This window comes from Aedes aegypti, chromosome 1 (assembly GCF_002204515.2).
Source record: "Aedes aegypti strain LVP_AGWG chromosome 1, AaegL5.0 Primary Assembly, whole genome shotgun sequence".
Taxonomy (NCBI): Eukaryota; Metazoa; Arthropoda; class Insecta; order Diptera; family Culicidae; genus Aedes; species Aedes aegypti.
In genome coordinates, this window is record NC_035107.1 from 28,481,429 (window position 1) to 28,506,960 (window position 25,532).

Below are 25,532 nucleotides of genomic sequence, written 5' to 3' on the forward strand. Positions count from 1 at the left end.
AAAATGCCCGGTGTCAAGGTCAAATTTAATATCGATCGATCAGTCACACCTTCCAGAAACGCTTACTATAATGTACCTGCAGCATTCCGTGATGCTGCGAGGAAGCGACTCAAAGAAATGGAATCTCAGGGCATCATTGAGAGGGTCCAAGAAGCTCCCAAGTGGATCAGCGGAATGTCCGCCGTTCCCAAGGGGCAAAATGACTTCCGCCTGGTCGTCAACATGAGGGCTCCCAATAAGGCGATAAAGAGAGAATATTATAGATTTCCACTAATACAAGAGATGAAGATAAAATTGCATGGAGCTAAATATTTTGCAAAACTGGACTTGACCAATGCATATTACCATCTGGAGCTAAGTAAAGATTCTCGTGAATTGACAACATTCCTAGCCGAGAATGGAATGTTCCGCTTTACCCGGCTCATGTTTGGAGTCAACTGCGCGCCAGAAATATTTCAGCGCGAAATGTGTCGAATTTTGGAAGGTATACCAAACGTTATTGTATACATGGATGACATTCTCATTTTCGCTGACACTCTGGTGAAATTGAGAGCTACAGTAGCTCAGGTCATGAAAATTTTCAAGAATAATAACCTGACATTGAACCTATCAAAATGTCAGCTTGATCAAGAACGAATCATCTTTTTGGGTCATGAGCTGGATGCTGACGGTTTCCACATTGAAGCGTCCAAAGTAAAACACATCAAACAATTTCGACAACCTGCGACACATTCCGAGCTTCGAAGTTTTCTGGGTCTTGCTTCCTTTGTCAGTCCCTATATCAAGGATTATGCAAATATAGCCGGCCCTCTTTGGAGCGTAGCGACAGCAAAGACATTTGACTGGGGAGAATCTCAAACAAAGGCTTTTGATCTGATCAAAGCAAGGATCACGCACTGTACTTCAGCCTTAGGATTTTTCTCAGATTCGGATAAGACTGTCTTGTTTTCCGATGCATCACCAACCGCGCTAGGAGCTGTCCTAGTGCAAGAGAACAGTCAAGGAGCTTCAAGAGTTATAAGTTTTGCTTCCAAGGGTCTAACGCCCACAGAGAGAAGATATCCGCAAAATCAAAGAGAAGCCTTAAGCGCGGTTTGGGCGGTAGAATATTTCTCTTTTTATCTCTTGGGAAGACATTTTACATTGAAAACGGATGCGAAAGGTGTTGCCTTCATGCTTGATAGGACCCGCGAAAATTCGAAACGTGCCCTCACAAGAGCGGACGGATGGGCACTTCGTCTTAGTCCCTACGACTACGATATCGAATACGTGAAGGGTCGTGAAAATATCGCAGATCCATCTTCTCGTCTGTACGAGGGGAAGGATGCTCCTTTTGACGAATTTAAAAGTCCGTGGGAAATCGCGTGCCTGGAGGCTAAATCTGTGGAATTTCTGACAGAGGAGGAGATCCGCAAAGAAACGGCTCGGGATGAGACTCTGCAACAAGTTGAAACAGCCTTGAAAGACAATGAATGGCCAATGAGTTTGAAAAAATTCCAGGCGGTGGAAAGCGATCTGCATTTCGACAGAGGGATTCTAACAAAAAAAGGTTGCGCAGTGATACCTTTTGTCCTTAGAGCAAAGGCTTTAGAAGTAGCCCATAAAGGACACCCACAAGCAGCAAAGTTAAAAAGCATCTTGAGAGAACGGATTTGGTGGCCGGGCATGTCTAGCGAAGCGGAGAACTGGGTTCGGTCGTGTTCAGTATGCTCATTGAATGGTATGTAATAACTTTTATATTTCATATCAGAATTGTACCATTCTATTTTTTTCATAGGGATACCTGAAAAGCCAACTCCTATGCGACGCATTTTAACGCCGAAGTCGGTATGGGAGACAATTGCGATGGACTTTAACGGTCCGTATTTGAAGTTTGGCGGTATTTCAATTTTAGTAATCATAGACTATAGATCACGGTATATAATCGCGCAGCCAGTCAAGTCTACGAGCTTCGAATTTACAAGAAAGGTTCTTGAAGATGTATTTTCTAAGGAAGGTTTTCCACGTTTCGTAAAAACTGATAATGGTCCTCCTTTCAACGGAGAAGATTTCAAGCTATATTGTGCCGAACGGGGTATCCAAACCGTTTATTCGACGCCTCTATTCCCTCAACAGAATGGACTTGTGGAGAATAGTATGAAGCTGATAAACAGGGCCATGTCAGCAGCTGTAACTGACAAATCTAACTACTCAAACGAACTTCAGCAAGCTGTACAAGCTCACAACGCCGCAGCTCATTCAGTCACGAGGGTTCCACCCGAAGAGCTTCTTTCAGGTCGCAGGATTAGGCGTAGACTGCCGCTACTGAAGAAATCCCAAGTAAAACACGATGATAATGCGATCAACACTCGAGACTTCAATGCAAAAACGAAAGGTAAGGAACATGAAGACTTGAAACGGGGCGCCCGAGAATGTCGTGTTCAGCCGGGAGATACAGTAGTTGTCACTCGACAATCACGGATGAAAGGTGACTCCAGATTCTTGCCCACCAGATATACGGTTGTTGAACAGTGTAACGGTAATCTGACTCTAGTGGATAATTTAGGAGTACAAATAAGGAGGCACGTTACTCAGAAAGTCCACGAATGGAGAGAACGATCACGGATTCTGGAAAATTCGGGACGTCAGCCAACACCGTCATCCAACGAGCTGACCACAGCGGAGCAAGCCATCAATCCACAGCGACCGATGAGACAGAAGCAGATTCCAAGTCACCTTAAAGACTACATACACTATGTAGATCAGAAGTAACATAAGATGTTCGGGTTCGGTTTGACGATCAACATTGAGGAATTTAAACCATTATCACTATTACATTATTGTTATTCATTAACTAGCGTTACGTCTTGATCATTTCCTTGAGCAAATAAATCTTCATAATCGAGATTTTCAATTTTATAACAGGCATCTCGAAACAGACTTCGGGATACATTTACTTGAAACTACCCCATTTAATATTGCTAAATTTGATTATTACTTTTTCTTTTAATGAGAAGAAGGGAGATGTGGGGTGTCAGTGTAACAACGTCCTACCCCTGGTGTTATTGGATTGACAACTCGTAACTCGAGATCGATTAACCAGTCGAGCGTCATGATCGATTCAGCGTCCGGATATATCGACAGCCGGTACGTGTGAGCACATCGACCGGACTCGGCCTCTTTCCTCAGTCAGCAGTGAACGAAGCAAGTCGCGTAGAGCTCCCGCTTGCGAGTAGGACGGCAAATAGTCAGATTCCACAGTGACGTTGTGTATACAATATGACTCTCAGCTATTCTATTTATAACTGCAATGCTGTTCTCAGTGTAGTCTGTATTTTTCTGCATTGGCCCTTTCAACGAGTAGAACATAATTAGTGACGTTCAATTTCAGGCATTGTCAACAAATACGAAAAGTTACCAATACATAACCTAGTTTTTGTACTTTTTTGGATTGCCGAAGAGAACAATTTTGTTGCCGACAATAGTAATTGCATTGCCGATAAAACAACAAGTGCCTCGTGACTTTGGTGAGGAAAAATAGACGATTTAGAGAACAAAATAGTGTTTTGTGCATAATAATTAATAAATTAAGTGTGCTCAAGTGTAGTTTAGGTGTCTCCTGTTAATTGTTGTGCTTTGTTGTTGTGTATAATTGCCTTCCTAAAAGTTCAACTGCTTAGGCTGCCGACAATACGTAAGTTCCCCTACTTAGTGTTTGCATGTAATGAGTGAGCAAAAAAATAAATCTTCTCACTACCACAATTTTCTGGAGGGGAAAAGTGATGGTTTAAGGCTCAAGAATCCATCATCCGATCATCAGCAATCATCAAAACTTAAAAATCTATCATCGCATTACTGATAGCAAAGACGGTGCAATGATAGTTTTTCATGAAAATTGCTTCAATTTTGAGCAAAAAATGTTTATTTTCCTCTTAAATTTGTCTCTTTTCTCCACAATAATATTCATGCTTCTGTCATCTCTGTCGCTCACCTTTACTCACGCTTCAAAAGAACTCTTGAGCGTCCCGCCCAAACTAATCAGTGTTCGGGGAGTTGTGATGGCCCTCTTTTTTGATGGAGTTTTATTCTGTTGTGTTTTGTGCTGCATCTTCCTCGCTCATTTTTCGTTGCCTCTCTGCTCAGCCTTTTTTCGCTCCCTTACAAAGAGGCAAAGGCAGCACGCTGCTCTAGACTATGTCACCAAACTCTGATGATGTTGAGGAGTATTATCGAGCCTGATTGTAACTTTTGACCGCCACCACATTTTTGGACCCGGTTCAGATAGGGCTCCAGGAAAACCTTCAGGGATTCTTTCAGAACTTTCTCCACAGATTCTTCCAGGGATTTCCCCAAAAATTCCTCCTGAAATTTCTTCAGGAATTATTCCAGAAGTTTTTCCAGGGATCAGGGATCAATAAAGGGTTTTCTTCAGAAAATTCTTCACATAGATTCTTCTAGAGAGTTTTCTAGAAATTTGTCCAAGGATACCTCCAAAGATTTCTCCAGGAGAATATAGGAATTCCTTGAGCGATTTCTCCAGGTTTACTTTAAAGATTTCTCCAGGAATTCTTCCAGAAACGCCTTCAGGTATTCATCTAGGATACTGTTAAGAGGAATTCTTCTAATGATGTCTCCGTGGATTTTTACAAGAAAGTCTTTTATGAATTTCTTCATAGATTTTTACAAGGAATCTTGTTAACAATTTCTACAGGAATGCTTCCAGGGATTTCTCCAGGTAGTCCTCTAGAGCTCTTTCTTCTACAAGAGATTGCTTTAGAAATTTCTCCATCGATTCCTCCAGGAATACTTCCACGAATCCCTCCAGGGATTTCTTCTGGAAAACCTGTACAGAGGGGGATGCATGCAGGGATCATGCAGGGATTTCTACTGATATTTTTCTAGGGAATCATTTAAGTATTCCTCCATAAAAATTCCAGGTGACTTTAGAAATTCCTCTGGGATATCGTCTAGCGATCCCTTGAGAAATTCCACAAAGGATTCTTCCATGAACTCCTTCAGTAATTATATGAAAATATCCCAGAGATTCCTCCAAGAATTCTTCCCGAAATTGCTCAAAGAATGTCTTTCTTTACTAAATTTCCTGGAGGAATCCCTTTAGGACTTCCTGGTAGAATCTCTAGAAAGCCCATAGGAAAATGTATGGGGAAATCCATTTAGGAATTCATGCAGCAATTCTTGCATGAATCCCGGGAGGATTTGCTGGATAATTTCCTGAAAAAATCCGTGCAGGATTTTCTTGAAGAGTTCCGGAAGAAATCACTGAAGCAATACCTGGGCTAATCTCTGAAGAAACTTGGAGAAATCCCTTGAAGAATTCCTTGAGGAATCTGGAAGAACTTTTGAAGCAATTCTGGGAAATAATATTGAATTCGTTTGCGATCAAAGGTATTTTCTGGGGGAATCCCATAAAAAAACTTGAGACAATTTCTGGAGGAATATCTAGAGGAATACGTGGATAGCTCTTTGGAGGAATCTCTGGAGAAAACTCCAAAAGAATTGAAAGTAGAAATTATCCTGAAGCAAACTCTGGAGTAATCTCTAGAAGAATCCACGAAAGAGTCTTTGAAGAATTCGCTGGAGAAGGCGATTAACGAATCCCTGGAGAAATTTGTGGAGGAATTCCAGGAGGAATACTTCCAGGAATCCTTAGAGAAATCTTTGGACAAATCCATGAAGGTATTCATCGAGGAAATCCTGGAGGAATCTCTGTAGAGATTTGTCTGAAGAATCCCTAGGGGGATTCGTGGAGAAATCCTTGAAGAAATCGCAGGAAGAAGGCATCGGTCCCAAAAATACGACTGCGGTGGTTCTAATAGGTCAGCGATAAAATATTTATAGACAAACATTCATAAATTTTACTCCGTCGAAAGAGACGGATTCGCTATATAAGCAAATTGTCCTAATTTGACCAAACCGAAACCGGTTCCGGGAGTAATCGTTGAAGGAATCCTTGGAGAAACTTCTCGATGAATCTTTGGAGAAACAGTATGAATCCCTGAAGAAATCCTTGGGAAAATATATGGAGGAATCTCTGTAGAGCTTTTCCGAAATGAAACCCTAGGGGAATTTCTGAAAAAAAAATCTCTGAAGGAATCTATGTAGAGATTTTCTTGAAGAAATTCCTGGAGAAATCTCTGAAAGAAACGATGTTGAGATCATTGTAGGAGTTTCTGGAAGAATCCCTAGAAGAATCACTGACGAAATATTTGGATTCCGTTGCAGGAATCTCTGAAGGAATCATTGGAGAAATCTTTAAAGGAATCTTTATAAAGAATTTCTCTATAGAGAAATCCTTAGAATAATTTCTGGTAGAATCCCTGGAGGAACTTCTTGAAGAATTCCTGAAAAAACTGCAACAGGTATTCCTGGAGCCCTCTTGAAACCGATCTAAAAAAATCGGTGGCAGTCAAAACTTCTACTTAAAAAAATCTCTGGAGATATCAATAGAAGAATTCTTGGAGAAATTCCTGGAAAGATTACTATGGATTTTGTTTCTGCTGATAAAAAAAACCAATGAGGAATTTCTGAAGGAATCCCTGAAGCCATTTCTGGACAAATCTCTGGTTTTCCTGGAGCTCTATATGATCCAGACCCAAAAAAGCTGTGGCGATCAGAAGTTCTAAAAAGGGATTCGTTATATTACATAATAGTCCTATTTTGGCCATATCAGTATCGGTTCCCGATAACCAGATATATTTATTTTATGTTTGGTAGATGTTTAGCCTGGCGTCTATTTAGATCTGCTTGAAAATGAATAAGATATCCTTGTTTAGGTTCGGGAAGTCAAAAACTGTTTTTTCCGTTCGACCTCAGTTCAGTTTCCCTAGGTTAATTTTTTGCAGTCCCTTCTCTATTTATAGGAGAACAAACCATTTTACGAAGCTGGTCAAATGACAGATGACCTGGGATTAAAGTTCACCTTTTCAATCATCGTCATCAGCATTCGCGACGATGATGGTTGATGACGCGTATTTCTAGCGTAGATTTTCATACAGGCGGAAACCTAAATGGAAAATAATCAATAAAATATTTCTGATCATAAAAGTGCCTTTTTATCTTAAACAGTGGTAGCTTATACAATACCTAGGTGTAATGTTGCAATGGGGCCTTCCTTAGCCGAGTGGTTAGAGTCCGCGGCTACAAAGCAAAGCCATGCTGAAGGTGTCTGGGTTCGATTCCCGGTCGGTCCAGGATCTTTTCGCAATGGAAATTTCCTTGACTTTCCTGGGCATAGAGTATCATCGTACCTGCCACACGATATACGAATGAAAAAATGGCAACTTTGGCATAGAAAGCTCTCAGTTAATAACTGTGGAAGTGCTCATAAGAACAGTTGAGAAGCAGGCTTTGTCCCGGAGGGGACGTTAATGCCAAGAAGAAGAAGAAAAAGTGTAATGTTTCAGTAACGAACATTTTTGGATCTCTTTTTTTTTGTCAGTTTTCTCCATGTCCCCATTTGGTAAGATGAGGCGTTGTTAAAAATCACGCTGGATTTTATCAAAACAAAATCCCAGGTCTCCTGTCAATTGACGCCGTTTCGGCGATCAGCTGTTCCGAAACGTCTCGTAAAATGGCTTATAGTCTATTTTACGAAACGTTTTTGAACAGCTGATCGCTTATTTTATGAATGAAATTTTGACGTGTGAATGTAACAGCAATATCATCAGTGCTGTCGTTTCGTAAAGTGGACTATGTTCAAGTTACTAACGAATGTATTTTATTAATACTATACACACTTAAATTATTCCACCTACCTCGGAAAAACGAATCGCCGAGAATTCAGCAGCTGAAAATTCGGTTATTTTTAATTCCGAATCTCGGTACTTATTATACCGAGATGTCGGCAAACCAAATTTATTACCAGGAGCGGTATTTTACCGAGATCCGTCAAATAATTACCGAGTTCTCAGCTGTTGGATTGTCGGAAAAAAATTATTTGGAGCTGCTCTCGCTGAACTTCACTAAAGGATCTATGCAACAACAATGATAACTCACAGTAGCTTAGAGGAGTTCAAAAGGACAAATTTGAGGGTTGTTACTTAAGATTTATAAACTTCGATCGTTATGGACCACCCTAGTGTAGATCTTAGAAAGACATCGCACGTTGCTTTATCAATAAAATATTCACGGATACGAAACGAGAGGATGACGGACGGTTATCTATAGAAGACCATTGACGTCACACCCATCCGGCGCGAGTGGTGGTGTTCTTGCCGGTCCTAATGTTTCTTTTGTGTCCTTTCTTCCTCCATTTCCGCCACAGCTCGCCGTGCATCTGATTGTTAGTTTTCGCGATATCTGTGTCTTTACGTTGGTCCTCCCACTGGGAACGCTGTTTGTGTGCTTCGTGTCGGCTTACGTCTTCCAGCCAGAGGAAATCCACGAAACCCACTGTCGGGTGAGGAAACTTTTCCGATTGAGGCATTGTTCTTTGAAGGCTGACAGTTTTTTTTTCTTACGTTTTTAGGTTTACAATGTTATCCCTTCGATCAGTGCCATCACCGGTGTCAGCCCCCAGAGGTACTTGTGGAGGATCTCAATAGCGTTGCACATCGGGCCGAGGATAATCATTGCCTTCGTGTACAAGAACTATTACCGGGCGCTGATTCGGGAGCTCAACGATTTGGCGGTGAGTAATAGCGTAATGTATATTGAATAGCAATTAAGGTTGTTCGCACATCATCAAGCTTATAGAGTAGAGTGGGACAAGAATTAGATTTTTTCAAATAATGCCCGCATTTACATAATATTTTTCTATTTCCTAAATATTCTTGGCATCTTGGCACCAACAAGATTCAATACAATATGTACTAACATGTTTGCAACTGAACTTGGGGAAGAATTGTTGATAAAACTCCAAGAAGACTTTTGACGTTAACTACGTCTTACGGCAATATACTGGGTGTCAATTGAAAATCTAAAAATTTGCGACCGTCACGAAATTATGAAAGATTTTGAACGCTAATAACTCAGTCATTTATCTATAGATTTTAAAAATTTTCCCACCAATCGGTCGGAAATGTATACAGCAATTTCCTCGAATGGAGAAAGATACTGAATATCGACAATAAACTATTGAAAATTTGGAAAATGTCGACCCCTTTCTTACGCAACCAATCACGTGCAAGCAGTTTTCCACGCTTCTTTTGCGTTCCGCTTCGCACTATAAAACCAGACCGATTCCTGCTTCTTCGCTCATTCTTCTTTTTGCCGTCAGACTGTGAACATGGTCGGCGAGCAAGTCTCGAGTGCCTTTCGCATTCTCAGCTCAGTTTTCAATGGAACGCGAATGGAACAACAACACGCCGCCACGACTGAAGCCGCTTGTTGAAGCGCACATCGTCATCGCCACCACAAACCTCATCGGGCGAGGAGGAGTCTACCAGTGCGCCGTCAAAATGTGTCCGTGTTACGCAAATTCAACAATTCAATCGGCACTTTTCAGAGCCAACAAATGTGTTTTAAAGAGTTGATTGTGTAATATTCTTTAATTTGTTCGAGATGGCTGAAGAAAATCGACCAAAGCCGCCAAAATGTGTCCGTGTTACGCAAATTCAACAATTCAATCGGCCCTTTCCGGAGCCAACAAATGTGTTTTAAAGAGTTAATTGTGTAATATTCCCTAATGTGTTTACCACATACTTGCTATAATTTCTTAATTCATCTCATAGCAGCATACAATAGTTGATTTATTACGAATAATTGACAATACGGCAATTTGAGGATGTTTCCGAGGACGCTGCTGCAGTGCCGTCGGGATGCAATAACAGCATAATGCTAATCTTGTACATCCCTTACCTAGACATCAGTTTCATATAGCCTATTTCCCAGATAAGAAAACGAAGAATTTGAAAGGAGGAGCATCACCTGCTATTCTAAGGGTATAAAGCATCCCTCCTTCGTTGAATTCGGTTTCATTCTGTTTTCGCTTTCGAGCTGGTAAGAGCTCCTCCAAACCTGCTCAGCTCCTCGCTTCCAGAGGCAAGCTGTTGATCACCAAGCGGCGGCAAGTTTGTACGAGATGGCTGAAGAAAATCGACCAAAGCCGCTTGTTGAAGCGCACATCGTCATCCGCACCGCAAATCTCATCGGGCGAGGAGGATTGCAACCAGTGCGCTGTCAAAATGTGTCCGTGTTACGCAAATTCAACAATTCAATCGGCCCTTTTTAGAGCCAACAAATGTGTTTTAAAGAGTTATTTGTGTAATATTCCCTAATGTGTTTACCACATACTTGCTATAATCTCTTAATTCATCTCATAGCATCATACAATAATTGATTTATACGGCAATTTGAGGATGTTTCCGAGGACGCTGCTGCTGTGCCGTTGAGATGCAATATATTTTCTATTTGCCAGCTTTGGTTCCCCTTCTTTCCCCACGTAATGAAAGATTTAAATTTTGACGTTAACTACTGTCAATTGAAAATCTATAATGTTGCGACCGTTACGATATTTAGTTTGAACTAAAGGAAGGCTGCAACTATGACAATCGACTTAAATTCAAATGCAGAAAATCACTTGGCGTAGTTAACGTCATGCGGTCGTGTCTTGTACACAACCCCCTCTGATTTTTTTGTAGAATTGTTACTAACATTAGTGTAGACATTTCTTATTCAACTATAACAGGAGGTATTTTAAAGGAAAGTTCGTTTGGAAGAATTCCTACGATATTATATAAACGATATACATATATTGAATTCTTCCAATTTCATACAGACAATTTTTGAAAGATTTCACAAAGAGTTTTTTATTTTGTGATTCCAAAACCGTCATGGATCTCCTTTAACGATGCTTCAAAAATGCGACAAAATTTTGGGAGTGAGAGCACAGAAATCAGTTCTTAGGTGTGTTCAGAGACGAACCAGCTCAGGGCTAAAAGTCTCTATAATAATAAAACAAAATAAATGTTCTTAGGCACTGTTTGGTGAAAAGGTGAAGTTGGTTATGCTTTCGTTTTGAAAATATACTGATGGTTTGGGAAAGTATTGTACATGGCTACACTGAGGCAAAAATCTCGCATGATTTTCATAAGATCACACTAATGAACGCGTTTTTTATTATTTTTTTGTTGGTTCATAAGACACTTGTGTATTTCATTCGACGAGATTGAGATTCATAAGACAAGTGTAATTTTTTCATAACAATCAATTGTCAATGTCATAAGAACGCTTATGAACCCCATTGCTCATCATTGTGAAGAACCACGTGAGGCAAATTTTCTCATTTCACTATCAGAAATTCAATATGGCTTCCGAAATGGACGTGTTTGCTGATTTGTCGTTGGCTGACTCCGTTTCTAATGCATCAAAGGGTAAATATTTTCTATTTATCATCAATTCCGCTGTAACTAACACTTTCTTTCGGACAGATTAAGGAATTGGATCCAAACAATAAGATTTGGGAATGAAAATTCAAAACAATTTGTATGACGCGTAAGAAATCACAAACCCCCCTCATCCATTAATCCGCCCCTAACGTAAACCTGCAACAATTCAGGCGTTCTTCACAACTTTTCTCAATAATGTTTCGCTGCTATGATATACTTCTTTGCGTTCAAAATAGGTTAGCCAACTAGAGAAAATCGAATTTTCATCCATTTTGTTGTATCGCAAATCGATTCTAATGCTTACAGTAAAGTGCTTTGATCGAATTGCGGCGTGACAAAATGGATGAAAATTTGATTTTCCCAAGTTGGTTAACCTATTTTTCAACGCGGATTAGTATTATTCATTCATTGAAATTTATAATCTAAAGCTCAAATTACACAAGACAGTCTTATGGAACCAAGAATGGTTCAGAACGTAATTCATAAGACTATCTATGGATTTTGTTATCAAGTCAATGATGGTTCATAAGATCATCTTACGAAATTCCTTCGAAGTGTATTATGGAAACAACATCTGCCGAAAACCATACGATGGTCTTATGAATTTCAAAGATTTTTCTTGTGTCGTAATTCCATAAGCAAATCTTATGACAGTCTTACGTTTGCTTTCCTCAGTGTATGTAACGGAAACGACACAATTAGTATCGAGGACGAATGTATGTTCAAATATTCGATAAAATCGATATTCATTCGTCCGATTTGAATCAAACTACCGTCAACGTACCAGTACCCACTCATGTTCCAGTAGCCCGCTCACGAGTTTAAAAAGTAATGTAATTTGAGTAAATACACAAAACGATGTCCTCAGAGTCTATGAATGGAGAGTTGCGCGAAGACTGAAACCTATTGAACCGTCAAATCATCTACCTATCGAGCCAAATAAACAAACACGTTTTGGGACAAGAGCAGTATTGTTATCGTGATGAAATTAATTTTTTTATTGCTACGGTATAAGTTGCGGAGTACCTAATACGATGATGTAACAAAATAATTGCTCTTTAGGGCTTATAATTTGTGAATAAACCCCTACAATGTAATGTAACGGTAATGTAAGTAATCTCCCTCCATCAGTGGGAATATATGATTCCGTTTATAGTTGAAATGCAAATGAAATTTAATAAACTATATAAAATTAGATATTTTGAAAACTGTATAATAGTTATTCAACCCAGACTTACGCTACAGTTGCCGCTGTTTTCGGTCAAATCCCAGAGGGACAGCAAATGACTAAAAAAAAAACACTTTCTCGGCGCGCGGAAACCGATAAAGATCAAGTTTTTGAGTTTATGCTGTTTGTCGTATGTGTTGTTGCAATTCTCTATTAAACACTTCATTGTTATTACTTTATAATTACAAAACCAGAGACCAATTTCAATTTTGTTCTTTGCGAATTTGCAAAAAAAAACATTCGAATTGGAAGTGCATTTGAGTGAAGTCACTGGAAAGCGCACACAGTAAAATAGGTGGCCAGAATAATTAAATGATTTATGATGGGAGAACTTGTTGCCAGTTCTCTTTGCGCAACTCTCCATTCATAGACTCTGAATGTCCTCAGAATGATTCAATTAGTCGATTTGAACATATAGTGGCTACTGGAACATGAGCGGATACTGGTGCACTGATAGTATATCTCATACAAACACTTAAGATCAAATGGGAATGCTCGGTGGTTCTAATTACCCCATGTTTAATAAATCATGGTTACATATCATTTTAAAATCGATACCATCATAATTGTGATTCGGTAACTCCAAATTTACTGGAGCCACATAATTTGATCTTTGAGACAAGCGAACAGGTCATTTTTGTTCCGCTGTACATATTATCTTAACGCGGCCAAAATATCATCTCGTCCTGTCTGTCTGAACACCGACCAATTACATTTAGTATTTGCTTAGACGGGATCAAGATATTTATCATCAGATAATTGAATACTTGCCCCTAAAATCCAAAATTCAACGTTTTTCAGAAAATGGGGTAGACATTTTGAAAAAGTCCTTATTATAAGAGTTTACGGAATCTTTTGGATCCAAATCGAAAACGATGATTTATTCTATGAGAAGCCGTTAACTTTCTTTTTTTTTTGGTTTCTTAATACACTTATTTATAAACTACTCTAGCAGGCCATATATCTACCTTAGGATTTTTCTCTTCAATTGATATTTTTCCATAAATTTGTTTCTTCATTAATTCTTTAAAGGTATTAAACAGGGATATACATCAGGATATTTGTAATGAATTCTGGCGAGATACTTATTTATTTCATGGATCCCCGCAAGAATGATTAATGGGATGCCAGATGTGCAGACAAATTTTTATTTAATAGCCATTGGATTGTTTGATTATGGAAAGAATTCAAAAAAAAACCTGCGTGACTTTTGCCAGAACTGTTTTCAACTATCCAGCATTGGCGTAGCTAGGATTTTTTCCTGGAGGGGGCCTAGGGGGGGCCTAGAAAATTCTTAATTTACCGAAGTAATAATCATGATTTTCGCAAATTTCGTAGTTTGCGAAAATTTGCGTTGAATTTATCTGTTTGTGTTTTTGTCTGATATCAGCTATTATCTCTGAATAACAGTAATGCTTGTAAATTACAATTTTAAATGGCGAAAAATGGCGGAGATGAACCAGCCTAGGGCTGAAAATCTCCTTAATAAAGCTATAATAATAATAATAATAATTACGAAAAATTCGACACGAATGCCACACGTATGGTAAAGTGTTCTAAATAAATATTAATAAAAATAATAATAATAATAATAATAATAATAATAATAATAAATACGGAAAATATCAATTCTTTGTCTAATCCAGTAAAAAAATCCTTCAAGAATTTTTCCAAAGAACTCACGAAGAATATCCCTTTGAAGTTCTTGCACAAACTTTTCAAGTATCGGGGATCTCTTCATGAACTATTTCCGCACTATTCTAGTGCAAGAACGCCTTTACCAGTTTTCACTCAGTTTCTGCTGGGACTCCCATGGAATTATTATTATTAAACAGATTTTTCCCGGAGTTTCTTTAGGCTTTATAATATGGAATTTATCGAAGAAACTGTATCAAATTGCTCAAAAGGAGACATCATAATTTTAAACATTTCTCCATGAAGCTAAACTACGTACTTATCACACATAGATTTTAATTGTTGAAAATATCGTTAAGTTGTTCATTAGTAATGTATTAAGGATTTTCTGGAAATACTTAGGATTTCTCCAAGAAATATTACAATAAATACTACCAAAATTGTGTTCAAAAATCTCTCTGAAATTCTTAAAGTCAGGGTGTGGAAAGTCAAGGAATTTCACTACAGGTCAGGGAAAATTATCTATGAATACTATATTACAACATCAAACGAGTTGATTATCTACAAATTATTGAATACGATAAATTTGTTGGACGAAATTGGTAATCAATCTTAGCTATTAACCATTGATAAAGCGCTGTTATGTATGGTAAAGTAAACTATTAGACTGGCCCTTAAACAAAAAAGTTGTAAAACTCAACGGGGCACCCCCTTGATATGTGCCTTAGGGTAAGAAAAAGGCTCTCTCAAAATTTCAACTCAATTGGTTGCTCCACCAGCTGGCGCATTCAATCCGAAGTTTGTATGGGATATTCGTTTCAAATATATTGAAAATTGACCCTATGTCACTGTTTCGTTCCGTATACTAGTTGATCGAATTCAATCGAGCCCAGAATGTCAAACACACTAGTTGATACCCTAATGAACATAATTGTAAAAGGTTGTATCTCAATTGAAGCTCATTTTCATTAACATTTCAGTTGTTGAAAATTAGGCTTATGTCAGAACTCACGTATAATCTCATATATGCATGCGCCTTGTGCAGCAGCTCTCCCTGCGTCATAGGTGGCTATGATGCGCCTGATGGCTGCCACCATGCGGTGTTGAAGAAATACAAAGCAATATTGCTTGTACTTAACAAATCTGCTTGAGATAGTTAAAACATCAACTTTTTCAATTTTAATCATGATACAACCTTCTTCAATTTTGTTCGCTATTGTATCAAGTAGTGTTTTTGATATTCTGGGTTAAATTGAATGCGATCAACAATTTGCCTGACCCAAAGAGTAGACGATGTTTTGTTTCCCATATGTTTGAGCTGGAAATCTCATATTAACTTCAATTCAAATGCGCCAACTCATGGAATGACCAAATTAGCTGAAATTTTTAGGAAGTCACCCTCTAACACTAAGGAACAAACGTGGGGGGTGCCCCGTGGAATTATACAACTTTATTTTTCTCCCATACTAAGCTGGGCCAGTCTAGTAAACTATATTTTACTATCTATAAAAAATCCTCGGAATTTCGAATTTTGAAAATGTTTTGAATAAGGTTCTAAGCGCTACTTTAGGATTTTCATTAGGAGCTTGCCTATACTGATGTTTAGAATCGCAGAATGAACACAAAAAATTCCTCAGATATTCTGGAGACTCTTCTGAAATTCTCCTTAAGTGTTCAATCTGCGATTCTTTGCAATTTGTTATGTCTGGATCATCCCCGCTATCATAAATTTAATTTTATTGACAATTTCATCGGCCTTTTCCGGTGAAAATAAAATTGTAACATTTATCGAACGTTTACCGAATTCTTGTGGGTCGAATTTTTAGTGCTTTTCCCCTGCTCCAAGATTTTTAAGAATCCAGAAATTCTCTAAATAGAATTTCTGCTATGATAGATTGAAATTTTGTGAGATTTCTTGAAGATACTTTTAGAAGAATCGTTCCTACGCCAATGCTATCCAGAGATTCGTAAATTAAATTTATCAAAATTTGAAGAATAAAAATGATGGATAAAAAAGAGCGAGATTTGTGGAGGTTTGTAATAGTGTTTTGATGGAAATTTCTTTGACTTCGCTCCAAGTAATTTTTCTGCCATTCATCCATCAAAAACTCCATGCATTGCTTTAACAAATCTTTTGAGGATGCCGGAAAGGAACTGTTGTTAGATTACTCCAGTTTCTCCAGAGTTTGTTCAAGCGTTTCCCCACTGTTTTAGCCATAAAATTCTTTAGAAAATTACATGTTTTGTTTATGGTTAATGTAAGTTATATGTCCAGAATTTGTTTAGTGTTATTACGAGAAAACGTTGTGAATTAATTCTTCAGAGAATTTCTCCAGATATTTTCTAAGGCACCCCTTATATTTTTTGGAGATTGTTTATGTGACCACTATAAGACTACTACTATTTTTCCAAGACTTCCTCGAAAAATACCCCAGAAAATATTCCGGACAAAGTTTCCTTCAAGTATTGCTTCTGATATTTCTTCAAAATTATTTCTCCTAGCAATTCTTGCAAGATTATTGTTTAGTATATCTCCAAGAAATCAACACTCAAGAATTTCTCCAGAAATTCTTCAAAATAGTTCCCACAGGATTTCTGCAGCAGTCACAGCAGGGATTTTTCAATGAAATCCCTTCGCAATTTGGGGAGAAATTACTAGATGGATTTACGAAGCTGTATAATAGAGACATTTTTGGACTCCAATCAGAACCTCTGTAAGGAACCTTGAATAAACTTCCTGAAAAAGTCTTTGATTGTTGCCTGAAAAAAATGCTGAAAGATACATTAAAAAAAGGGGCTCAAACAAAAACAACTGCTCTACATATTCCTACAAAGAATTACTGACCTGTAATTATTCCGCATGGAGAAGTCTCTGGAGTAATGTTTTTGAGAAATACTGCAGAAACTCCTGAACCTACCTTGTACCTTGCTGGCTGCAGCGTAGCGTCACGCCATTGCCGGGCGTATTGTAGAGCTTCATCTTCGTCGTTCTTGGACAATACTTCTCCAGTTGCCCAGAACATTTTGGGTCGCCAGGTTCTCTTCCACCACATACAGATAGCGTATTCGAAGTCGCCGACATCTACCTGTTCCCCTGCTGAAGGTCAACAAATTCTTCAACAACTTCAAACATATCGCCATAAAACACTACCTCAGTACCTACACCAGCATCTCTACTTGCAATCATGTACTTCGTTTTGGTAGAATTAATGGTCAGGCCGGACCTCGCTCTCTTCCTCTTAAGAGGCACAAAGGCCTCCTCCATTGACTTGCGATCGATTCCAATAAGGTCGATATCAGCCAAAGCAACATACAAACAATTCGAATCCTTGATTTCGAAGCATCCTGCGTATCACGTATCAGCCTGATTAGTTTCACCGGAAAACCATGTTCAGACATTATCTGCCACATCTCATTTTTTGTTACTGGATCATACGCAGCCTTCAAAACAAATAAACAGATGGTAAGTCTGCAAGTTATACTCGTGGAATTCAACTAGGATCATTTGCAAGGTGAACATCTGGTCCGTTGTCAAGCGGCCTTCAGGAAACCAACTGTGTATTCGCCGACAAAGGACTCCTCGAGCAGTCTCAGTCTGTTGAACAGGAAACGCGTCTGTATTTTGTACGCCGAATCCAGCATGGTAATTCCTCTGTAATTGGCGCACTTCAGTATGTACTTTTTCTTGTAGATTAGGCGTATAAGGCCATCCAACCAGCTGGTGGGCATTTCTTCGTCCTACCATGCCTTCAGAAGTACACGGTGGGTCGACTAATGAAGCTGCTCACTTACGTGCTCTAGAAGCTCGACCGAGATCTCGTCCTTCCCAGCAGCCTTACAGTTATTCAGCTCGCTGAGAGCCTTTTTAACCTCTCCTCAGTCCACAGCTTGTCATCATTAATTTTCATCCTGTTTCTCGCTATATTTCCGTTTTCACCGTTCAACAATTGCTGAAAGTGCTCCTTCCGCATATCGTTCCGGTTCATGGTATCTTGAGTTTCAGCTACCACACTTTCTTCGAGCTGCCTTTTTTCTGCGGTGAATTTGCCTCTTGATTCTTGACATTCTTGATGTCTGTTACTCTCTGACACTCTTCATCGAACCAGTCGTTTCATCTTCGTCGTTGACCAGTGCCAACCATTTCCCGCGCCGTTGTTGTCACAGTTTCGTGGAGAGGGTCCGAAGCTGTCAACATCTCCAGCAACGTTAATTCTTCCTAACTGCTCGTCTAGCTGCTGGCAGTACTTTGCAACTACCCCATCAGTCGACAAGTATTCGTTATCGAAGCGTCGCGTTCGGTTAGTTCCGGAACTCGTAACGCTGGATAACCGCACCGCAGTTTTAGGCACAACGAGATTATGATCCTGCAGGAATAAAATAGACCTCATTGCCCAGCCCAGCAACTCCTATCCGTACATCCTCGTGGTACTGGCCGGGGTACGAGTAACCTCAGGGAAGATCGGGTAAACAACCTCTGTGGGAACTTTGGTCGTATACTGACAGAGAAGGGCGGGTTTGCTTCTGCAAACCTGTACTCCATGTTAGGAGTGACTCACAACAGCGCCTGTTCCTCATGTCCGAGTGCCAGAGAAGGACTCTAAGCTAAACTGCGCACTATGGTCCTCCGAATATTTAGGGGGAATGATCCTTCGGAAATCTAGGGGTTTGGTGTCAGGCCCTGCAAGCCAACCGTAGAAACACATCGGCACAGGAACGTCAACGAGAGAATACGGACCAGAAAAATCAGCAAAGACCACAGCGACGGAAATGGACTGGCGATTGGAAACTCGGTACGTGGAACTGCAAATCTCTCAACTTCATCGGAAGTACTCGTATACTCTCTCATGTACGCTGCAGGTTTGCTGGACAGGTTCGGTGGTATGAACGTTTAGAGATAACCATACCATCTACCAGAGCTGCGGCAACACACACGAGCTGGGAACAGCTTTTATAGTGATATGCAAAGGTGCGTGGTGGCCGATCAATGAACGAATGTGCAAGTTAAGAATCAAAGGCCGATTCTTTAACTCCAACATAATCAACGTGCATAGCCCACACTCCGGAAGCACTGATGATGACAAGGACGCATTTTACGCGCAGCTCGAACGCGAGTACGACCACTGCCCAAGCCAGGACATCAAGATCATCATAGGAGATTTGAACGCTCAGGTTGGCCAGGAGGAGGAGTTCAGACCGACGATTGGAAAGTTCAGCGCCCACCGGCTGACGAACGAGAACGGCCTACGACTACGATTTTATCGCCTCCAAGAATATGCCTCATGATGCTGCGCGGACAGGACCGCTGGATGACAGTCAAAGCAGCCATTACCGACGCTGCCGAAAGCATTGTCGGATACGTGGAATGGAGATTGGTTCGACGAGATGTACCAGGAGGTTTTGGAGGAGAAGAATGCAGCGCGGGCTGCAAAGCACCGCCTGGAAGAGGTGGAATGCCCATCTGTTGATGGTCCGTTCTCAAGAAACGCGGAAGTTCTATCAGAAGCACATCCCGCAAAGGTTTTGTGCCACGAGCTGAAATATACTGGGATAAGAATGGGAGCATCTTGACGGACGGACGCGAGGTGATTGAAAGGTGGAAGCAGCACTACGATGAACAGCTGAATGGCGTAGAGAACACAGGCACAGAAGGTCAGAGCAGCGAAGACGTCAGTACAGCAGACAGTGGAAACCATTCAACAGCCAAAAACAACAAGGCCGCTGGCAAGGATGGTATCGGAGCCGAACTTATCAAGATGGGCCCAGACAGTTCCGCAGTTTGTCTGCATCGGGAAACGGAACAGCTACAGGAGGAGTGGAAGCAAGGCGTTATATGCCCTATGTACAAAAAGGGCGACAAACTGGAGTGTGAAAATTATCGTACAATCACTATCCTAAACGCCGCCCACAAAGTGCTATCCCAGATTCTCTTCCGTCGTCTATCACCTATAGCAAACGAGTTCGTGGGAAGTTATCAAGCAGGTTTCATCGACGGCCGCTCGACAACGGACCAGACCTTTTTCGTGTGGCAAATCCTCCAGAAATGCCGTGAGTTCCAGGTCCCTACGCACCATTCATCGATTTCAAGGCGGCATACGACAGTATTGACCGTGTAGAGCTATGGAAGATCATGAACGAGAACAGCTTTCCCGGGAAGCTCACAAGATTGATTAGAGCAACGATGGACGGTGTGCAAAACTGCGTGAATATCCCGGGTGAACACTCCAGTTGGTGCGAGTCTCGGCGGGAACTACGACAGGGCGACGGACTTTCGTGCCTGTTGTTCAATATTGCGCTTGAAGGTGTCATGCGAAGAGCCGGACTTAACAGTAGAAGCACGATTTTTACGAGATCCGGACAATTGCTTCGCGAACGACATGGATATTATTGGTAGACAATTTGAAAAGATACCTTCGAGGTGGTGGACGAGTTCGTCTACCTTGGATCTTTGCTGATGGCTGACAACAATGTTAGTCGGGGAATACGAAGGCGCCTCATCAGTGGAGGTCGTGCCTACTATGGGCTCCAGAAGAAACTGCGGTCAAGAAAGATTCACTCCCGCACCAAATGCACGATGTAAAAAATGCTCATAAGACCGGTAGTTCTCTACGGGCATGAGGCGTGGAATATGCTCGAGGAGGACGTGCAAGCTCTTCGAACGCCTCGGGTGTGGCGGCGAAGTCTACGGCAAACCCAGTATCCAGAAGGATACGCTGGGCTGGGCATGTTGCAAGAATACCGGACAACAGCCTTGTAAAGATGGTGTCCGCCACAAATCCGGTCGGAACAAGAAGGCGTGGTGGCGCAGCGAGCTAGGTGGATTGACCAGGTGCACCAGGATCTGGAGAGCGTGAGTCGCAGTCGAGGATGGAGAAAAGCGGCCATAAACCGAGTGAATTGGCGAAATATTGTTGGCGGTGTTTTATCAAGCTAATTGATGTGCAACCAAATAAATAATTATTATCTGGTTACCCTATGAACAATAGAAAATCGTACTTCTGGTTACCCTTTTAGCTGTTTGGTTTTCATTCTGCGTTCTGTTTCACAATGTTCCATTCCTCTTTCCTTTGTTCCAAGAGCTGGATGACGTTTAAACCGTTTTTAATTTGAAATATGTGGAAATCAGCGAGGTACAAATTAAAAAATGTTCTGATTAATTGTGGTCAAACCAACGGGGGTTCCCCTTGTTTTAAAAATATAAATCGTAAAAGTAAACCGCGTGGCATTTTCATACTCTGGGATTCATGTCCTGGGAAGTCGAGAAAATTGCCTCTATGAAAAAATATCTCGAATTGAGGGATTCGAAGCTACCATTTTTAGCATGGTCTTGCTGAATAGCTGCGCGTTTACCGTTACCGCTTGCTGCGCTCCAAAAGGTGCCTCGGGGTATGAGATGTTGTCCAAAACTGTGTTTCCGTTAATTACGTGTAAAATAAGATAAATTAAAAAAAAATCATATATTTTAAAGTACATCGTAGAAACTTAAATTTGTATTTTCAAAGATTCTGATTTGAAAAAAGGATAGCGATTTAAAATATACATTAGAACCAAAAAAAATCAATAAATTTGCGGAGAACAATAAATCATTGACCAAAACGTGCTTGGATCTATTTTAGATTGCCAAAAATGATAGTCAGATCGGTGATATGAGTTTTAGAAGGTTAAACCTAGGACAGGACATGACAGCTCAATTGTGACTGCCCCGTTGTTTTTCAGTCGATAACCTTGACGATACTAAATCCAGTGTTACCAGTATCGTTTTTTAACAAATCTTGAGAACAAATTTAAATATCAAGGCTCATAATTTGATTGTTTTTTTGCATTCATTTAGTACAATGAAGGATGCTCTATATTTTTTAAAATTAGGATAAATTTCGAAACTGACGATATTCTAGAGAGAATTGACATTATTTCCATTATTTTGGTTACAATTACTTATTTTTTATTAATTGTTCAATGTAGGAGCACATGCTTTGAACTTAACATCGAATATAAAAAGATTTGAAACAAAAAGATTTCATGAAAATTTTCCAAACTTTTGATATAAACTCTAATCTATGAACTAGCAACACGGCCGGGCTAGCAACAAAGTGCCCTGTTGCAATCCAACTCAACGATGTGAAAGTAGGCCTTTGCCAAAACGACCAATGAGAAGTGGTCTTTTTTGACAGGCAATTGGTTTCGTTTTTGCACTGTGACCTGTCACGTCTTGTCTTAGGGTTAAACTATTCTCTATCTCTTCTTACAGCAAATCAAGAAGGCGACCAGCCTACTTAGGATTGTTCACGGTTTGAACATAGTGGAAATCAGCGCCCTCTGCTGCGTTACCTACGTATCCAATAAGGAAAATTATCGTAAGCACTTGTTATTTATGTGTCAAGTTCCTACATAACACTGTCATCTTTATATTCCCTCCAACAGCCGTTCACGAGAAGGTCTTCATCCTGTTCATGACGTCGTCTCTCTCGTACATGCTGGCGACGCTAAAGCTCCTCAAGGTGCTCCAGCCGAACGGGCCCCAAACGACGCAGGAAGAGACCTCCCTCCGGTACAAGAGGGCCTTCTTCGCCCTGTCGATCGCCTCCACCATCGGGTTGATCTTGTTTTTCCTGAAGCACCGCTTCCTGTGTCACGATCTGGGTAAGGCTTCCAGGGAAGTATTATAATTGGTTGGAATTTAATGTTTGATTGTATTTTTTAGCCTTCAGTTGGTTTGCCCTGTGCGAGTACATCGTGGCATCGGCCAACATGGGCTTTCACTGCACCACCATGTTGGACTTTCCGACGGAGGACTTCATGATTGCCAAAAATGCCAACCGGTACCGGAAGAAGCACGCCACGATCAGCTGGAAGCTGGATTGAGGTGCAGCAGCAGCATAAGTGGTGCGCAGGGTCGCACCAGTGTTGCCAATCGGTACGGGCCGTCAGCCTCACATCGTGTTGCCGTTGTTGTCGTCGTTCGGCAGTACCACATGGGCTGCCGGATTGATATACATAGTGAATTCTCTTAAGTTAAGTAGGTGCAATAGTAGGCGGGGGAATCAACCATACCGAATCGGTATAGCACAATTGGCAAACGTTTCGGAGCGCAATCGGTGCTTCCACGGGGTTTTTTGGAGATTTTCCTTTATCAACTGTCAGAAAGAAAATGTTAATGTAGGTTAGACGTAGGGTAGTTTAGACATTCCTTAACTTCTATTCTGTGAATTTAGTTTACCTTTTTGTTTGTGACATCGCATATTTTTCTGCGAGAATACCTTATAAGTTACCTGTCATATTCAATCACAATATAGTTTTTACATTCCTTCCTCTTTCCATGATTTATTTTATAGAACATTTACTTCTCATTACCAAACTGCACTCTCAGAACAGGAAGCACACGCGTCAAAATAGTAATCAACACTCTAAATTGATATTCAAAAGAAAAAAAAATCGTAATCAATATAGGACTCCTCTGAAAGAATAACTCAAAACGAAGATTAGAAACGCAATTAGCAGCAGAAGAAGAACAGTGATTTTAAGATATTATTGAACATAACCAATTGAAACACGTATAGTCAGAATCTGTGAATAGGGTGATGCCACCCTTGTAGAGAATGGTTGAGCAAACGATTCTAGTCCTGATTGTATTTAGAGAAGAGATAAGAAGAGATGCTAAGCAAAATCTTTAACAAAAATTGGTACCTAAATATTGTACGTACATATAGAGTTATTATTTTTCACTTTGCTCTTTAATGAAACTAGAAAACGGAAACAAAGAAAGTAAATGAAAATGGATACCACTTCAATTCAAACAGAATGAACTCTCGCGACGATTAGCTCATAAGATTTGTCTCTCTCACACACAACTTCAACAAAACCATGCGCCCATATTGGAAAATGCAATCTATCGGTAAATCCTGCCATCAAAAGTTAACTGTCAAGTTGACATGTAATGAGCATCGTTTGTTTATGTTATCTTTCACGCTCGAATCGAATCCTTTTGCCTTTCCATCGTATACCGACTAGTCAATTTGCATGTGTGATATTTTCTACATTGTGATTATCAGTGTTTTTGGTTAGGAAAGTATTAGCAAGCTGTCATGTCACCTGTACTGTCAGTGTGACAATCGTTATCCATTGTTTCCCGAAAAAAAATGCGCTTGCTTAGATTCGATCGACTCGTTCTTAATCTACTGTTGTTAAATTCGATAACTCGTTATAACGACTTAACACACGCGCGTTAATCGACTCAACTCCATTGCGGATGGCAACTACATATCATCGGACGGAATCACAACGGAACTATTGGTTTAAAATGAGTTACAAAATACGCCCTTTCCATAGTCCGCTACGCACAAAATGTTTTCCCACCCCGTGTAAATTTATGTTCGCCTACTTGAGTTCATATAAACAACCTCAAAGTCTGATCAAACTCTGTGTCTCCGTTTGAAAACCCCTATTACACTGTGTATAATATGTAAAAAGTCACCCACCGTGTATCGCGCTCTCGACAGCAGCAGCTTCCCGTACCTATTTCGCGTTGACGCCTTGTTTGGACGTTCGGATTGTTAAATGCTATAAACTATTGACTTTTATCGCTCTAAAACAAAAGTGTCTGTTTTAATATACTCGAAACAAATGCAGTGCATGCGCCTAAAAGGTCGTTTTTTGTGGTCAAGTCAAAGGGTGAAATATGTAAACGTGTCTTCTGTTTTCTATTCCAAACTCATACGAATCATAAAGTAAATTGAATATAAATTGGTCAAACCTTCCTCGTTTGGTTGTTGGCATGACAACTCCAACTGTCAAAGCACAGAAACAAATGCAAGCAACAACTGATTAACTTCATCCATTTTGACAGATATTACCCGACGCACATCACAAAACAACTTTTCCGATTTACAGTGTCAGATCATGGTTAAATAGACTACATTCAGGATGATAACAACAACAACAACCAAACAGAAAGTTACATGAAACAGAAATAAATACACGAATCGAAATAAAAAGTAAAACAGCATGGCGAATAGAGAGTTGGTCGACCGTGACGTGAGTAAATGAGTGAATACATATAGTTGCGCCACCACACCACCCTTGTAGATGAGAAACTTTGAAAGGAAATAAATGAGGATTAAAAAATTAAACCAACTAAACTTGAGTATAAATTTGTTATGGTAGTGTTGTGTAGAATTCTTCGAAATCATAATAAGGGGATTTCAATCAAAGCAGTCATTGAAGAAAGTTTCAAGGGTACACATCTGAAGAATCAGATATCTGTTTATGCTGAAAGCTTGTTCAATTGATTACTGCCTGGTGATGAGCAACCGATCAAATTTTTAGAGCATGGTGCTTTTTGGTTCTCC

General features: G+C 40.1%; 1 protein-coding gene across 3 annotated transcripts in view; it reads left to right on the forward strand.

Moving 5' to 3' along the window:
• Positions 1-25,322, forward strand: part of LOC5568336 (post-GPI attachment to proteins factor 2-like) — a 65,588-nt gene extending 40,266 nt beyond the window's left edge. The window contains exons 1-6 of one of the 3 annotated variants that reach the window (XM_021839260.1): positions 2,339-2,374; positions 8,264-8,398; positions 8,468-8,629; positions 22,436-22,541; positions 22,609-22,827; positions 22,889-25,322. In XM_021839260.1, coding sequence (XP_021694952.1) covers positions 2,360-2,374; positions 8,264-8,398; positions 8,468-8,629; positions 22,436-22,541; positions 22,609-22,827; positions 22,889-23,049 — 798 coding nt within the window. In that variant the 5' untranslated portion in view covers positions 2,339-2,359 and the 3' untranslated portion in view covers positions 23,050-25,322. Of the gene's footprint in view, positions 1-2,338; positions 2,375-8,263; positions 8,399-8,467; positions 8,630-22,435; positions 22,542-22,608; positions 22,828-22,888 lie in introns of those variants that run through there. The other 2 variants (XM_021839259.1, XM_021839258.1) reach the window with 2 other exon arrangements.
• The last annotated feature ends 210 nt before the right edge of the window (positions 25,323-25,532 follow it).